The 14149-nt window shown below is 33.9% G+C and overlaps 1 protein-coding gene across 1 annotated transcript; it reads left to right on the top strand.

The window, feature by feature from the left end:
- The first annotated feature begins 4727 nt into the window (after positions 1-4727).
- On the top strand, positions 4728-13886 carry LOC143567537 (serine/threonine-protein kinase BLUS1-like). Its single transcript, XM_077053934.1, has 20 exons — positions 4728-5002; positions 5541-5795; positions 5863-5987; positions 7051-7095; positions 7231-7312; positions 7408-7476; positions 7583-7753; positions 7824-7886; positions 7972-8040; positions 8120-8254; positions 8321-8394; positions 9445-9720; positions 9792-9883; positions 9981-10048; positions 11060-11158; positions 11242-11284; positions 11360-11403; positions 12989-13050; positions 13126-13177; positions 13614-13886. Exons 1-20 carry the CDS (start codon positions 4838-4840, stop codon positions 13662-13664), a joined length of 2040 nt encoding a protein of 679 aa, XP_076910049.1. The 5' UTR covers positions 4728-4837; the 3' UTR covers positions 13665-13886.
- The last annotated feature ends 263 nt before the right edge of the window (positions 13887-14149 follow it).

The following is a 14149-nucleotide window of genomic DNA, read 5'->3' as shown; positions in this document are numbered from 1 at the left end:
TATAAAAAGTCAAATAGATAAATGACATTTAGTTCATATAGTAAATGTGACACCCGGTAAATTCCCAATCCCTTAAACCAAGTAATCAACCTAAATATTAGGTAGTTATGTTATATGCGCCTTGCGCGAGCGCACCATATTAGAAACAGCGCGTGCATTTGTTATGTGCGCCCTGCGCAAGCGCGCCATGTTAGAATCAGCGCGTGCATTTGTTATATGCGCCATGCGCGAATGATTTGGCTTTATGTTTTCATGTACCTTAACGTTATGTTGTCTAATGGGTTGACCATCCCGCATGATGCTAAGGCGGGTGCATCCTAAATCGTTTATGCGCGTGCGGAAGGGAACTAACCTCCCCGCATGGCGGGAACATTGAGAGCTAGTTTGTCTGAAGCTCCAAGATGGAATTGACTTCAACATAACTGATCACTATGTTGAAATACCAAGGCCACCTGGAGAATCTACAAATGAAACTCAATGTCCCTAACTGCGAGAAGGTTACGTGCCTACCCGCAGCAAAGAAATGTCCTTCACGCAGAAAGCTATGCGCACAAAGCGATACGCACAGAACACTTAGTCTATTCTCCAGACGTAAGGAGATTACTCCCGCCCAAAAGGAAACAGTAGCGTGTTTCAGAAATTTTCCACTTTTTACTGTACACTGACAAAAGTTCCTGAAAAAGCACACTGTAACATGAAAAGTCAACTGTCAGCCACCCTATTCTCACCAACCCCAGACCTGCATGTCCTGACCAAATCAAATCAAAATCTTTTATCCACTACTCCACTTTTAAATAAATAATAATAATTTCCATACTTTATCATCACTACACCTAGATATGAAGAGATTACAATCCCCTAAAGCAAGGGATTGTGTTCCCTTGAATTTGCCTATAAATATGTAACCTAAATTATCACCCAAAACACACTTCAAACTTCTCTCTTAAGAACTGCAACCTGCACTAATCATCTCCCAAGCATCCGTTGTTTTCGTTTCCGAACCTGTTACCAGGTAAGCCTAGAATATAACCTTGAGACCTGTTTTCCAACCCTTATATTCTCCTAATTCTTGATCTTAATATATATACTTGTTATTTAATCGTATTCTAGACCTTCGATTCCGAGGCCAACACCAAGAAAACCCGAATCTCGATTAATCCCTTAACAAGAACCACAGGTGAGTCTCACAGCCCCTATTCTCACTGTTTTCACTATTTTTAAACTGTTTTCGGGGCGAGGGACACGTACTTAAATTACGATTTATCATGGTATACTTACAAGTTATGTAAACGATTATGTTTAAATTATGTTTCATGATGAGCAATGCAAACGGTTATCTTTGGTTTACGATGTATGTGCGCCAGAATTCGAGTAAGTGATCACTTTACCATTGGAACTCTAAGGGTAGGGACTGCTGGTTTGATCCGCCCACTCGTAGGGGTCGCACCTCTTACACAGACGAGTGCCTAGTATGGTCATGGGGCAGTACTATGGGTTTGAGCCCGCTCGTAGAGGTCGCTCCTCTTACGCAGACGAGCGCCTTGTTTTCCGGCACAACGTCAGCGCGTAACCCGCGGGACGGTATTATTTCGCTCGTAGTGGCAGCGCCACTTACACAGACGAGCACGATTTTTCAGAAGTGTCCGCGCGTAACCCGCGGGACAGTATTACTTATTTCGCTCGTAGTGGCAGTGCCACTTACACAGACGAGCACAGTTCCCAGAAATGTTCGCGCGTAACCCGCGGAACGATTTTATCAGAATATGTTGATAGAACTACGTTTTACCAAGCATGTGTTTTAATGATGCTATCAGAATTATGTTTCAGAATGATTTTTATCAAGATTATGATGCAATACGATTTATCAAGTTACTAAAACTTGTGAACTCACTCAGTTTATACTGATTCAAATGTTTTACGTGTCTTTCAGGAGATAACTAAGTAGCGCATGGAGTCACACTTAGAGCACCTCACGCTGAACATCTAAAACTAGCTTTTTGGAAGATTTTAGTTCTATCCCTTCGATGCGCGTGGTTGTTCCCGCCGCGCAAGGGGATATGGCGTGGAAATCTTCAACAGTTTTTATACTTGGATGTTTTTATGTAATTTTTTAAACAATGTAATGTATTTGTATTAAACATTTCATGCGCAATGAAAATCTTACTTTGAATGTTTGCAATGGCCCGTGCTTAATTATCAATCCCCACTCGCGCGCGCCCGGCTGTTTCCGCCGCTCAGGGCCGGGTGTGACAGTAAATCATTATACATATATATCGTAATTATAATATACAACTTTAATGATTTAATGAAAGCTAAACACCAAGATTTGTGTAATAGATATTCTTCATGTTTACAATATTTATACAAAATGTTTAGAGAAAATTAAAAAAATACACATTTTCTTGAGTTCAAATGCATATGAGAAAAATTTAAATCCAAATATAAAACCAACCTTATATAAAATATTATGCACCGTTGCTTGGATCCCAGTTTAAAAACAATTTTTAGTTTATTACCAAACAAATCATAATTCTTCGACAATGATGTGTCTTTATTTTCTTTAATTTGCAATTACCTTTGACTTGAAAATGTTATTCTAATAAGTCTGCAACTTCAATGTTGAAATTTCCTTATTTTTGTATTTCACCATTAATGCTAATTAATGAATCGTTTAGGATTTACCTTTAATAAAAATAAACTTGAATTCATATATTAAAATAGCTTGAAAATAAGGGACCATGTATTAAAATAAGTTGAACAAAAATTGAGGAGGGCTATGAGATTGAAGTGACAAAATTGAGTAGTAGTTTATTAGAATAGATAGATATGATGATTTTGTATATTTATTTATACAATTCTAAATAAAAATATTAACAACAATCTTGTTATAATATAAATGCGACCCGTTTAATTCGATATCTTTTCTTTTACATATTAATACATTAAAATCACGATACACTGTAAATACAAATATACATAATATCTGACTCCATGTTAGTTTGGGTGAAAGAATTGGTTTTCCCCTCCCAAAATGGTTATACCATCTTTCTTCGGTATCAATTGAGGCAGATTGGTGTTCTCACTTCATACCATCCCAAAATTCATCCACCATTTCGAAATTCCTTCCCGCATCTTCCATTTCTTCTTTAATATTTCTAGATGTCGAGGTTGCTATGCCGATTGGAAAGGTTTTGACCCGTCAATATTCTCTCATAATGGATAAAAATGACCCATTTAACTAAACAAGTTTAGACTCCAACACGAAGTAAAAGTAAATAAGAAGAATTAACCAACCGAATGCACATTTTGGAAGCTATTATTTAAAAACAAAAGATATAATAATAATAATAATAATAATAATAATAATAATGTTGGATGCCATTATTTGTTTGGCTAAACAGTGAAGGTTCGATCTGAAGCAGGCAGTCGTATACGACAGCTGGTAAGTACGATTTTCCTTTTACACACCGGCGGATTAGCCCAAGGCTTATCTGTTCCTGTTACGACGTCGTTTCCTTGTGTTGCACAAGATTTTATGCTCAAATTTCAGCTTGTCTCCGCTGCGGACGAAACCCTAGGTCCGTACTTGTTATTATTAATTCTAAGATTCATTGCTTACTGAATTCAGTTTTTAGTTGATTTTTAATAATTTGATGCTCGAATGACTGGATTTGTGGAATGCTGTGTGATTTGCGATAGGATTGTTGTTGAGGGATTAGTTTGAATCGGAATCAGTTTGTGAAATTGAACATGTACGGATCGTGTTATTTTTAGGTGATTTGAAGTTGTGCTTACTTAGAAGACTAATGTTGGCATTAGTCTATGGATTTGAAATGATCGCACAAGCAATGAAATGAAGAAGATGAAATTATAGACTGTTGTTCAGGTGTTTAATTTGATGTTTCAGGTGTTATTGATTGATTAGTTTGAATCGGAATCAGTGTGTGAAGTTGAAGTGTAAGGATCGTAGGTTTCCTGTCGGTGATTTGAAATTGTGCCTACTCAGAAGACTAATGTTTTCACCAGGATTGATGTTTAGGTAGGTTCTAGTGATTGATTAGTTTGTGAAATTGAAACTGTGAGGATCTAGTTTTTTAGGTGATTTTGATGCTCTTATTGGCGATTGGGAGATTGTGCATGCTCAGAAGACTAATGTCAACATTAGTCAATGGATTAGCTTGAAATTTTGCTGAGGGAAGTAATGGAAGAGGATGAAACTTTAGGAAATATTTTGATTTAGTTGACACTTGTTGCAGATTTTTAAGAAATTGGGCTTTGATTGTGTAATAGATCTTAATCATAACATGCTTTGGATGAAAATCTGTTGTTAAATCAGTTTCCTTCTTTGATCTCCGTCTTATATAGTACATTATAGAAAAATTGCATATGGTCTTTTTGCTTGTTATATTAACAGTTTTTCTCTTTCATTGTTACAGGAGTTGTGCTTCAACAAGTTTTCTCTTAGAACGCTTCTGGCAAACATTATAATATATCAAGCAGTTACATAAAGCGAAACCCTAGAGATTTCAGCATCCCTTCATTATATCTACTAAACTGATCATCAGCTCACGTTGCCAGATTGTGTTTGAAATTAGTGTTTTTATATTTATCAAAAATGAAAGTACCGTGCTGTATTCACTGAGGCCATTATTTGGTGGTAGCCTTAAAGGACATGAAGTCTGAAGGACCTTGAATGTGGTCCTGGAGTTAATAGTTATATTCCAATAAAAAGCAATGCTACCATGTTTGAGCAAATCGACATCAAGTTGACCAGCAACTCTAGGTGTTTAGGGCATTTATGGTAACGAAGGTTTTATGTATATGATTTAAAAAAACCATGGAAGAACCAAAGCAGAAGTTCCCCGTAAATGCAGAGGATTACAAGCTATATGAGGAAGTCGGTGAAGGAGTCAGTGCCTCTGTGTATAGGGCACTCTGTATTCCATTGAACACAATAGTCGCGATCAAGGTTCTTGATTTGGAAAAGTGTAATAATGACCTGGTATGTTTGTTTATTGTTTACTTAATAAATGAGATACCCTGAATTGATTTAGAAGTATCATATATATTCAAGCAGTCACTATTCGATTTATTAGTATAGGTTTATACATAAAAAGTGAGTATTTGCAACCATAACCAAGTAAATTCTACAAATTGCCCTATACAAGATTACAAGGTCCCCAAAACAATTTGCCATCATTGAAACCATTGTAATTGTGGTTGCCTAAAATGCCATCTTTTTTTCTTCTACTTCAAAATGTTATGGCGCAGTAACTGAAGATGGCTCCAAACAGATTTAGATATTTAATAATACCTTTTGTTTGTCTAAAGTGACTCAGTGTAATGCTTATAAGGATTTCAGTTAGAATTATGGGTTACAATACATTTCATGTCCTTTTGAAACGGCATAGATGAATAAATCTAAACTTTCACATGTTTCAGGGCTAATGGAATGACATTATTTAATTAGATTTGTATCGTAATGGTTTCATTATTACAGCCCGTTTGGTATTTTTTTAAGATTCTGTTTTTTAAAACAGGATGGCATACGTCGTGAGGTACAGACCATGAGCTTGATCAACCACCCAAATTTATTACGCTCGTATTGCTCATTCACAACCGGTCACAACCTTTGGGTTGTTATGCCATTTATGGCTGGTGGATCCTGTCTCCATATAATGAAAACTTCTTATCCAGAAGGTTTTGAAGAGCCGGTTATTGCTACAGTGCTTCGAGAGGTCCTTAAAGCCTTGGTCTATCTTCATGCACATGGGCATATTCACAGAGATGTTAAGGTCTGCACTTGATTCTTCTAGAAAGATCTATTAGATTCTGTTAATAATCTTGGTTAGTTCATTTCAGGCTGGGAACATATTAGTTGATAATAATGGTTCAATAAAGTTAGCTGATTTTGGAGTGTCTGCTTGCATGTTTGATACTGGGGATAGACAGCGTTCTAGAAATACCTTTGTGGGAACTCCTTGTTGGTATGCTTCATTTCTTTCCCTTTGCATCTTTCGGTTTTTGTGTTTTTCAAAACCGTTCAGTTTTGGTCTTTCCAATTTGGGTTTGGTTTCGCTTTTTACGATTTTGCCATTTGGGTTTTAAAAAAATTTGTCCCAAAATATGAATTTTGGCCATAGTTATTAAATGCGATAGGCGCGCTTAAGGCGAACATGCCTCCCCCAGGCGCTAGGGGCAAAAAAGCGTGGGTCTGAGAGAAAAAAAGCGCACTTAAATAAAAAAATTCACAAACAAAATTTATAATGGCAAACAACACTTTATTCAAATACCAAAACAATTCAAAAGCATAATCCTCAACCATTTTCCAAAATCATATGAAAATCCAAAATAACCAAATTGTTCATACTCAAAAGCAAAAGAAAAAAATCATAAAGTAATAAATATAAAAAACGAAATAAAAAAAACCATTAACACGATCAAAAACAAAAACTAAAAAAATATTTATATATATTGCTAACCTCTTTTCTTCTGGTAGGCTCTGTAATTCTTGCTATGTGATAAGAATAACCAAAATGCCGTTCATTATAAAGAGAGAGATTAAGAGTTATTTATGTTAATCCCGTGAATTTTAGGTAAGTTGTTCAAGGAATGAATCAAATAAAATCAAGGTAAATAAAAAAAAATCAAAAACAATATACACTTGCCGATTTTTCTCCTGTAATTGCAACTTTAGTCAACCAAGTCGGTGTTACGGTGCCTCGCCCTAAAATTCCGCCTAGGCGTCTGGGCGATGCGTTTCTAATAACTATGATTTTGGCCTAAATCTCTTTGTTAGTTAATAATTATTTAATTATTATACCTTTAGGCTACTCTATTTATTAAATTCTTATAGATTACTTTAGTAAAAAATGAAAATCAACACATTTGGTTCGGCTTTCTCGGTTTTAGTTACAAGCAGAACCAAAAAGTTTGGTTTTTACGAAAACATCAAATCAAACGTTGGTTTTGTTTGGGCTCAGTTATATGGGTTCGGTTTGTTCGGTTTCATGCAAACCCCTGTTTCAGATGTGGATATTTTTTATTTAGGATGGCACCAGAGGTAATGCAGCAACTACATGGATACGACTTTAAGTAAGTAGCGATTCATATATACATATACTTGTTACTGTTTTACTGTATTTCTTTTATGAGTTTATCAAATCATTTTCTTAAAACATATATACTTTACATAGCTATAAGCTAAAGAGCTATTTTGTGTGTTACCAGGGCAGACATCTGGTCATTTGGAATCACAGCACTTGAACTAGCTCATGGTCATGCACCATTTTCAAAGTATCCACCAATGAAAGTAATTAATATAAATCTTTTTATTTAATGGTTGCATTAAGTTGTAAAATTCCTGAACTAGAACATGACTCTTCCAATTTATTTCATTTTCTCCAGGTTTTGCTCATGACACTGCAAAACGCACCACCAGGTCTTGATTATGAGCGGGACAAAAAATTTTCAAAGGTTTGTGACTTGTGTCATACAAGTATTACAATATATAGGATTGCATGGTTATTTTATTTATTTATTTATTATTATTATTATTATTATTATTATTTTCGTTTTGCAGGCTTTTAAGGATTTGGTTGCTGCTTGTTTAGTGAAAGACCCAAAAAAACGTCCCTCATCCGATAAGCTTTTAAAGCATCCGTTTTTTAAACATGCACGGACAACTGATTATCTTCAAAGAACAGTTCTTGATGGCCTTCCGCCACTAGGTGATCGTTTTAGGATGCTAAAGGTATTTGCTTATGTCGTATTCATTTGATTTTATCTGTTTTGCTAATTATTTGACCGTGTTGCTGTTTCAGGCAAATGAAGCAGATCTTCTACAGAACAGTGAACTAAATGGAAATAAAGAACATTTATCACAGGTGACATAGATGCAATCAATCAATCATTATTGTTTAATATGATATTATCTGATATCCTGATATGGCTATATTCTGTAACATGCAGCAAGAGTATATTCGTGGAATAAGTGCTTGGAATTTTAATTTGGAGGACTTGAAGAATCAGGCTGCACTTGTATGCATTCATAAATAATGTTTTTCTTTTTTCTTTATCAGTTTTGATTGTAAAAAACACTTGGTGTCTTCGAGGGCAGATCCGGGATTATGATGAAAGTTCAACTTCTGAAAATCTGAATGGACGTTCAAAGGAAAAAGACAAGGTCAATGATACTGGATCAAGGTCATCCCCTGAGATAATTAATCATTTAGATGTTGGGTCCCATCTTGAGGTATCTTGCTGATTGTGCTCCTTTAAATAGGATTAAAGTCAAGTGTTTAAATATAACTATTTGCAGGATGAAATTGATGAAGTTCCTAATTTCGAGGATTCATTTGCTGCATTTCCAATGAAGCCTATTCAAGCACTTAAGTAAGGTCAAACTTAGCGTCCAATTTTCAGTTTCTTTAGGTTTCATGTAATTTATTATATAGCAATTTGCAAACTCCATGCCCTCTAACAAATTACTATTCATAGAGTCAAATCAATGTGTACAAGTGCTTTATGCACTAATGTACACGTGATTTCAGCATGGCTAAATCAGTATAAAATTAAAGTTACAATACCCCCCCCCCCCCCCCCCCCTCAATTTTAACTACACTTATATCACTTATACCCTACATACTTTTCCATCTTTTTTTCCCCAACCACTTTTTTGACACTGGGCCCACTCACAATTTTTTGGTTTTATTTGTTTTTCTCTTGTAACTTTTTAGGATACAATGCTTTATAAAATTTCTAATATGCCGTTTACGTTTGGGTGTAAATTTCATTTAAAATGGAGTTGTGCGCAATAATTTACAAGTCATCGAAGCACAAACGTGCACGCCGTCAAAGCTGCTTCATGGTTTTTAACTTTTTTACATTTTTTTCTTTTCTTATATAACTTTTAAAATATGTTTTTTAAAATCCAAATTTGCCTTTGTGACGTGCTTATTTTTATCAACGTTCGACGTGATTCTTTTTCAAAGCTGAGTTGTGAATAGTAATGTACAGATCACCGAAGAACAAACGTACAAGTGAAAGCTAACTCAAGGTTTCATTTTTTCACTTTATGCTGTTGCTACGTGCTTATTTTATCTTCTTTTCAATGTAAATATTATTCAAAAGCGTGCTACGCGTTTTTTTTCTGCGTTTTGATGTAAGTTTTTTTTCTTTTTTTTTTAAATTCAAATATACCATTACACCGTGCTTATTTTTATCTATGTTTTCACATAATTTTATTCAAAACCAAGCCTTTACAAATTTCTTGCCGACCCATACACTGCCGCAACGTGTGGGTTCACATCTACCAGTTAAGGAAAGAAAGTATTATGTGGATACAAATTGTAGTTGTCATGCAAGATTTTCAATTGGTAACATGCGAATGGGAAGAACCAATGATGCTTTTGTTTCTTAATTCATAGTTGTGTTTCAATATAGGGGATGCTTTGATGTCGGTCAGTCTGATGTGACTGACGACGAGGATACCATGAGCCCAACTGTAGGTGATGAACATCAATCAGATATTGAACAGCATGCCGCCACGAAGTCGTCACTAAAATCTGAGGACCAAGTTGATCAAAATGATAATGAGCTTCTTGAACATAAAAAATCATTACCACGACCAACTGCTATTAGTCCAAAAAAATATTCAAGTGGTTCACTGCTACCAGATAAGATGTTTTCCTCTAAGAAGTTTGTTGGCGACTTCGAGAGGTAACTGTAGTTCTTGTAGCTTTTTGAAACATTTTGTCTGGATTGTTATTTATTTATTTAATAATATGAAGAGAATCTTCACAAAGAGGCTTTCGAGTTGAACGAAGTTATAGTGGTCCACTACAAGGTCGTAAAAAGAATAACACCACAACCTCTTATTCTGGTATGTAATCATAAAACTGCTAATTCACCTTGTTTTTGTTATTTTAACGAGCCTAAAATTTTATTTTTCATTTATATTGTTTGTCCTTGTTTTATAGAGGATAAATCAGAGGAAGCTGTGGTGCAGCGCAAGGGACGTTTTAAAGTCACTTTAGCAGACCTCAAGGTGTGGAATTACTTATTTGGCCCTTTTCTGTTAAATGTTGACACACTTTAAATTTTTATGAGAAAATAGATCATAATATAAACTGCGTTCATGCCTAAAACTAGTATTTGTTGTGTCTGCAAACTTTTTATTTCTTGATTTCATTGGTAAGTGTTATCTGTAAATATTTTAATTTTTAAATAAAAGATACATAACCAATTAAAGTGGAAGTAAACTTGAATATTGATTAAAACTAAACTGTTCTACATTCTACCACATTACACTAAAAAAGCAAAAACTATAAATAAGAAGTAAAAAGTAAAAAACTACGGTTGAACGAAAGCAAAGCTATAAGACCAATCAAATCAAAAGAATAACTTTTACGTTATGAACTTAATAAAACACGATTGCACATTTATGAATGCATGCTGGCAATTCAGAAATTTATAGGCTAAACTTTAAAGCAATGGTGTTTTTTTTTGGGAAAGGAAACTTTAAATCAATGTAAGCCTTGTCATATCTTTTTTTATCATATTAGTAAAAAACTTAATACGTTAGCTAGTTTAACAAACAAAGCAACTGGAGTGGTTCGCATAGGGATTTTAATTGTTATCAGTACTTATCACCATTAGTTCATAGTTTAAGAAAGAAACCTTCTAATAATTCTTTCCAATAAAATTAAATGAATGTGTTATAATAAACAAAGGCAATTGGACGGATACCTGATTTTTGTTTTGTTTCCTTCGATCTTATTTGCAAATCCAATCACATTAAAATATATTGATAACACTAAAATCACCAACCGAGCAGACGGGTTTGGACAAATATTCCTCAAATATGTTTTTTCCTTAAAATTATGCATGTGAACAGAGCATGAATATGGTTGGAGATGACCTAATTTACAAAAGCTTGCTTCAACTGATTCTCTTAACATCTTTTTTTTATAAAACAACTCTTCTTATATTCAGCTGTTGCTTTCATTATCTTTTTCCTGAAAATTAATGTCTTTACACTGTATTTTGTTACCTTAAGGTTCCCGTTATTAGTTCCAATTTCAGTGGAACCATCAGCCCACCTACCTCAATTCTTTCTTCATTGCAAACCATTTTGTACCATAGCACATTGCAAAAGGTATGCACTTGATCATGTTTATATTAACTGACTTTTGAAAATTTTTTGATAGACAACAAATTTGCCACTTTCTTTGTACTCAGGAAGAACTTCATAGATTAATCAAGTTTGTTGAGCAGACTTCTGGTATTTCAGTTTCCATAGTCAACCTACATTTTGTGCATATCGACATATAAACCTAACTATTATCTCTGTATGCAGGCATTTCCATGGATGTGGAAGCCGGAATCAATGGGTCGTCACAGGTAATGATGACTAATGATATTATTAAGTATTAATAAATCTGTTAAATATCTGCTGCATGTTTTGATACCATTAAGGCCAACCAATGGTTTGTTTGTTATTTATTAGACGTTATAGTTTCGTACATATTCTTGTAGAAGCTCAAAATTTAATGTATTTACTCATTCATGTTAAATTAAATAAAACCAGTTACTTATACCAGTCAGTTTCACTAAATAAACAAATAAAATTACTATAACTCACCATGGCAAATGATGTTCTCTTTATTTATTCAGTGAAAATAGTCAGTTATAACAAATTTGTTATTATCGAATAGTTAAATATGGTATATTTGGTGTTTTGGTAAGGTTAACATGGTATTTTTATTGTTTTGAACGGTTAAGTATAGATTTATGAAGTTTTGAACCTATAAGAAGACGCATATCAAAATTGCCCTTTTTATGTAAATAATTCAAAAATCGTATTATCTCAATGATAATAGGAAGTATAAGAAGTAATAGTTTAGTTTTTGAGTATAGTTTTTGAGCATAGTTCAAAAATCATATATTTGGGTTAGGTTATAATAGGAAGTATAGTTTTTGTAGGAAGGATATAAAGTAATATTGTCCATTGATTTTGAGCATGGAGGGTTGAGATTAGTTTAGGGGGGAAATCAAGTATGAAAGAAGGGGGAGGGCATAAAAGGAATAACACATTTGTTGATTTTCTCTCTCCACATGCAAGGCACATGCCAAATTCCCCCATCATTTTAAAACGTCCATAACTTTTTTTACGACGTTTTTATTGAAAAACAAATTCACCATAATAACGAGTGTCTTTTTATCTTTTACATGAGTACCATATTGTAATATAAAAATTAAATAAAAATTAGTGGGTTTTTTTACAAATTGTGTTTTACCAAATTGTGTTTTACAAAATTGTGTTATACAATAGTATTTTTCATTGTGTGTTTTCCATTATATTTTTTACATTGTGTCATACAATTGTGTTTTTTATTGTGTGTTTATTATTGTGTTTTTTTTTAGTGTTTTTTTCCATTGTGTTTTTTACATTGTGTTTTTCATAGTGTTTTCCATTGTGTTTTTTCGGACTTTTCCGGCGAGGTGGTGGCGGTGGGCGGTGAGGTGGTGGTGGTTGTAGGATATAAGTGGGTTTTATGTAAGTCGGTTTTTGAAATGAATGTAAGTGGGTTTTTAGATTAAAGTAAGTGGGTTTTGATATTTAAGTGTTGACTAAAATACCCTCCTTCCTAGCCTTATGAAAATCAAACTTCTTATTTGAACCTAACCCTTATCTCAATAATAATATTCCTTTATAGAATAAATGATCTAGGAGGTTTAATGCATCAGAAGTTTAGAACTACACTTTGGATGCCTTCTGATTCATAAAGCAGTCGCATTATGTTCTTGCTATCATGATTTCTGTGTATGGCATTGTGCTGTCAAACCCTTTTGCTCAAGTAGTAAATGACACTAGTTTTCCCTTGTATTATTGCTATTATTATCATCATCATCATTATTATTATTCTTACTATTATTATTATTATTATTATTATTATTATTATTGTAATAATTTCATCACATGCAGATCCCTCTTACTTCCCCAAGGGAAAGAGAATTGCAGTCTCAACTGATCCAATTACAACAAAGGTATGGAAATTGAAAACCAACTTGGCTTAATCAAGCTTTAATCTTTTTATCTTAAAAATACTCCACAATTTTCAGAAACACCATTTTAGCTGAGAAATTGCAAAGACAGAAGATGATGAATGCACAGGTAACCATATAATTATTAGTTGCAATTCATAGGAATGATCATAAACCGTAGAAACCAACCAAACTGAACAGATCGGCTGGTCCAGCCGGCTCGAGACTTGTAGAGTTCGGTCCATGGTTTACGGTTTGAAAAACCGGGTTTAACGGTTCTGCCGACTATTATTTCTATTATCATTATATTTTTCATATTCGTATGCTACTACGTATATGTATAAGATTCGTGATCCGTATTTATCAATTAAAAAATTCAATACAAACTAAAGATTCTGAAAAAATAAGACTGGACCGTACCGTCAAACCGAAGTGTTTTGTCCTTTTGACCCAAACGACCCAGCTGGTTTGGTTAGTGGTTCTGATAGGAATTTTATTTTCTTTAAAATCAGACCGTGAACACCATAAATCTATATCTTTTAGTAAAATATCATTTTTTGGTGTAGTTGGAACTGAAACTTAGTGATTTGATGAAGAAAGAAAACACCGAAGAATGATTTGCATGTCTCGATTGTGCGCATATTCGATTTCTGTGTTGTGGTGTAATTTTTATTCTTTGATAAACTGTAACATATCTGTGAATATAAGGAAAGGGAGCCTAGTAATTATGAGTTTGTGATTCCTATTGAGTTTCTTCATAAGCTTGGCCTATCGTTGTAATAATATTGCCCCCTTAAATATTATAATTATATACAAGCAGGATTATTTTTGTGTTTTAATGGTTGATGAATGTCATTTTAATTTCGATAGATCTAACTTAATACCTTTTGAGGTGAATGGCGTTGTCGATTTGTTTATAAGATTGGATTTATTGTTTTGTTTTTGTTCCAACTTTGTCGTATTATTATCGTAGAGGTGGGGTTCTATTGTACAATAGGTATACGATGCATACCAGACAACCTATGGTGTTTGCTTCAGCTTTTAACAAAATATACTTGGTGTGGACAAGCAAACGGTCGTCAATTATGTTGTACGTAAATTG

Source organism: Bidens hawaiensis, unplaced genomic scaffold (genome assembly GCF_021521415.1).
Source record: "Bidens hawaiensis isolate Kalapana, Puna unplaced genomic scaffold, B.hawaiensis_p1.1 tig00023424_1, whole genome shotgun sequence".
Classification (NCBI taxonomy): Eukaryota; Viridiplantae; Streptophyta; class Magnoliopsida; order Asterales; family Asteraceae; genus Bidens; species Bidens hawaiensis.
Note: the sequence above shows the minus strand (reverse complement) of the source record. Positions and strands in the feature narration are given on the sequence as shown.